The sequence below is a fragment of the Phycodurus eques genome, chromosome 6 (genome assembly GCF_024500275.1).
Source record: "Phycodurus eques isolate BA_2022a chromosome 6, UOR_Pequ_1.1, whole genome shotgun sequence".
Classification (NCBI taxonomy): domain Eukaryota; kingdom Metazoa; phylum Chordata; class Actinopteri; order Syngnathiformes; family Syngnathidae; genus Phycodurus; species Phycodurus eques.
This window is the reverse complement of record NC_084530.1, coordinates 18,221,288-18,225,571: the sequence shown is the minus strand read 5'-3', so window position 1 is coordinate 18,225,571 and position 4,284 is coordinate 18,221,288. Positions and strand designations below refer to the sequence as shown.

The 4,284-nt window shown below is 39.7% G+C and overlaps 1 protein-coding gene across 4 annotated transcripts in view; it reads left to right on the top strand.

The window, feature by feature from the left end:
- Positions 1–2,283: 2,283 nt before the first annotated feature.
- The window catches only part of LOC133404340 (collagen alpha-1(XI) chain-like), a 48,076-nt gene continuing 46,075 nt past the window's right edge, over positions 2,284–4,284 (top strand). For all 4 annotated transcript variants that reach the window (XM_061680127.1, XM_061680124.1, XM_061680126.1 and 1 more), the window contains exon 1: positions 2,284–2,520. In XM_061680127.1, coding sequence (XP_061536111.1) covers positions 2,454–2,520 — 67 coding nt within the window. In that variant the 5' untranslated portion in view covers positions 2,284–2,453. The remainder of the gene's footprint in view (positions 2,521–4,284) is intronic.

Here is a 4,284-nt window from a genome sequence, read left to right as displayed (position 1 = left end):
GTCCACTGAAGGCTGAGGTGAGATGAGCGGTCACCCTAAGAGGATCAAAGTCACATGGACAGGACGCGGATTAACCTCCGTGAGTCCTGCGGGTTATTACATTCAGTCTTTACAACCCTTTTTGTCTACTGAAATGAAATGATGGAAATAGAAATATTCTGTTCCAGGGTCATAAAAGCTGTTGTGGCAATGTTTTCACTCATATGCCAATTTAACCATGGTTAACACTAAAATGTGTTAACTTCAAAAGGTTATTTCAATTTTTTTTTCCATTCAGTCATTTTTCTTGTTTTTTTGGATAATTGTGCCTTCTTTTGTTTTCATCTGAAATGCCAGGAAGTAATTTTTGTTAATTTGAGATAAAAGTTCAAATTTTGCAATGTTTTTTAATCTAACGCTCCAAGAAAAGTCACTTTTTAATTTGCTCAAATAAAAGACTAAAATGTAGCTTTTGTGTTAAATTTTTCTCTGAAACTCCAAGAAAATTCTTTGTTTGTAAATGACCTGATATTTTTTTTTTCCATTTGACTTGCTGTTTTTACTTTTATTTTCATCTGAAGACATTTCTTTGGTTAAAAGATAAACACTTAGCCATTTTAAGAAACAAACGGCTTGTGGATCTTCATCGCTCCCCTACGCCTGAGTACAAGGTGTGTCAGATGGTTTGGCTCTCCTCCCGTGACCTTCCTCTCCAGACCGAATCACGTAAGCTCACGTCACGCTTCATTGTTTCTTTTCCGATCACTCAATTCATCAATCCCCCGTCTGTTCAGTTAAAACTCCCTCAATCTCTCAAAATCCACCTGACATTTCATGTGTCTTTGCTCAAGCATGTCTCCAGCAGTAGCCTGACTTGGCTACCACCATTTGTACTGATCCTCTTGTGTTCGCCTCCGCCTCCAGTGTTCCTCCCGTGTGTCCCGCTTCGTTGCTCACTCCAGCCACGCCGTCAAGCTCTTCCACCTGCCCACCCTCCTGCTTCCTGTATGTTCCTTGTTCCGACGGACCACCATTACGCCTTGGGTATACAAACCCTGAGCTACCCCCAAATAAACCATTCTCATCTACTTCCTCCGCCTCCGTCTGCTTTTGAGCCCAGTCCAATACCATACGATTACTTATCGTGACATCCACTCCACTAATATGATAATTTTGTCATGGAAATTGTGACTAAAACATTTGGGGATTTGGGGAATGTAAAAAATACTTGCTAATATGTCAAAAATGAGCTCAACAATTTGAAATGGTTTGAATCAGTTTAGAAATGTGGAAAGATAAGGTCAAAATTATATTTAAAAAAAAATCTGCATTCATTTGGCAAATTCTATCTTGGAAAATTGAAAATGTGGACTACTGAAAAATGAGTAAAATTTAGAGGAACTTGTAAAAGACCAAGATGTTCTGAAGGAGCTGAAACATTAGAAGTTGAATAGAAGTTGGAATGGTTTGAATCGGTGAAGAAATGTGGAATCATTACATAAAACTTTCTGCATTAATTGCATCACTGATAATGTGGAACATTGAAAAAAGGTCATTTAAATCCACCTATATCAGTTAAAGTCACATTTTTACTACGTTTGGTGCTCAGGGACGAACCAAATTCCCCATTTTAGTTGGAAAAGTCTGTGTTTATGGACACCGGATGCGTGCGTGCTGTACACTTTAATCCCTGCTGCCTTGCTCATCCCCATAAACAAAATGTCTTCCTGCGAGCAAATGGCTGCTTCTTGGACTTTTATTGGCGTCTTTTGACTGAATTAAGAGACTTTTATGTTGTGTTTTTAGTGTGTGTGTAGAATGGTGTGGGCAAGGACAGACAGGAATCTGCAGCAGCATATTTTTATTGGTTGGGCAGCAGCTTTTGTCCTGTCCTAACATGCTTTGAGAGAGAGAGAGAGCGAGAGAGAGAGAGGGAGAGAGAGAGAGAGAGAGAGAGAGAGAGAGAGAGAGAGAGAGTGAGTGAGAGCGTGTGTGTGTGTCTGTCTGTGTGTGTGCACACGCACGCGTGTGTATATGCACAAACTAAACAGCACAAGTGTTCATTTGTAATTATGCTTGTATGTCCTGTGTTATTTCCCATACTTACGCTACTAGTGGCTTAATAATGCTAATTAAAAGCGTAATGAAGTGGAGTGTCATTAAGAGCGAGAAGGGGGAGGGGGGAGGAGGGGAGAGAAAGTGAGGGAAAAGTAGTGCAGGGTGGGTGGGAAGAGTGAACTTGCAATAATTGGGGGGGAAATTTTTCTTCCCTCCCCGTGGTTTTCCTTTTCCGCTGTCCAGAATAAACACGTGTGGTGTCTCTGCTCGTTTCAAAATTTATCACTTAAATTGATTAAAGCCTTCATGCTTGATTAATTAGGAGGAGCAGCAGGAAGGAAGGAAGGAAGGAAGGAAGGAAGGAAGGAAGGAAGGAAGGAAGGGAAGAAGGCCAACAAGAAGTTGGACGAGGCAGGATGCGGAGGATGGATGGATGGACGCTGCTCCTCTTCTTCACCGCCACGCTTCACAGCTCAACGGCAGGTAGGAGGAAGACTTATCCGTCAAAGGAATGCTTTTTGGGGGGACATTTTTCACTGTGTTTCTTTTAAAAAGTCAACATTAGGGCAGCGCATTGGCAAAGAAAAAAAGTTGGAACAGTGGTACCTCAACTGACAAGCCGCCCAACTTTCAAGTTTTTCAATATACGAGTCATCTTTCAGCCAATGATATGTCTTGGGTTGTGAGCAAAACATTTTGTTGCAAGCGCTAGATGGTGGCAGTGAACGTATACCCATATAGTTGGCAGATAGTGAAGAATTGGTCATAAAAAAGGCTTAAAGCTGTTTAATAACGCTCCTAGTTGAAGTTTACTGTCAAACAAAACATAAAACAGAAATCCATTTAGCTAAACCACATTAACTTTGCCTTAAATTCCGCTTGCCTAATGCTAACACATAATGGAGAACGTCACAGACAAGCTTACAAAACTAGCATCAACGTTACGGAAGTTATAAACCTTTAAGCAACCAATATTTGAGCACAAATGGTAGCAATACATGCAGAGAGACAGTACAATACTCACCAGCATACAGTATATTCTTTATCATCAACAAAAAGCAGCTAATATTACTGCAACTGTGTTACGACAGTCTTCTTCTGTGTGTCATGGCTGTATGTATAATACTACCCATTTGGTGGCCATGGTGCAGACACCTGGAGTCGCTGCACAATGAATTATGCCATGACACACAGTTTAATTCTTTAAATTCTATTTAATTTTGTTATTACTATATGTTTTAATAAAGTGCAATACTGTTACATGTTACATAAGTTTTTGTCAGTGTTTTTTGGTGGGCTGTAACAGATTAATAGCATTTCAATTCATTTCAATGGGGAAAGACGATTTGCGATACAAGTGTTTTGACTTACGAGTGTGGTCATGGAACTGTATTTATTACTGTATTCCTGATTTTTAAAAAAAATATTTTTTTTGAAAAAAGTTGTACATTTCTGAAGTGTTGTATATTTCCGAAACTTTATATTGTCTAGAAAAACGAGTATATTTTTGAAAAAATATACATATTTCTGATCATTTCTATATTTTCATCATAAAGTGCTGTGAAAAAGTATTTCCCCTCTCCTCAAACTCTTTTTTTTTTTGTGGTGTTAGTTTCCCAGCTTTAATGCTTAAGATAATCATTCATTCATTCATTTTCCGTGCCGCTTATCCTCACAAGGGTCGCGGGCCTATCCGAGCTATCTCTGGGGAAGAGGCGGAGCACACCCTGCACTGGACACCAGCCAGTCTCAGAGCACATACAGTATAAACAAACAACCATGTTTTTGGGATGTGGGAGGAAACCCGAGTCCCCGGAGAAAACCCACGCAAGCATGGGGAGAACGTGCAAACTTCACACAGACGAGGCTGGATTTGAACCCAGGTCCTCACATCTGTGAGGCGGATGCGCTAACCAGTTGTCCACCGTGCCGCCTGTTTAAGATAATCAAACAAATGTAAATATCAGACAAAGATAACCCAAGTAAACATAAAATACAGTTTTTAAATGTTGATTTTATTCATAAAAAAAAAAAAAATCCACAGCTACCTGGCCCTGTGTGATTACCCCCTTGTTAAATCATGACTTAACTGTGGCTAATCACATTTCTGGAGGGATCGAATGTCATACAAATTAAATGCTGGTTTTTGGCCTTGCCACTTATGTGCAGAGATTTTATGGACCATAGATGATGAAATCCCTAAATACTTTTGTAGGTTGAGAAACATTCTTAAACTGTTGGACTATT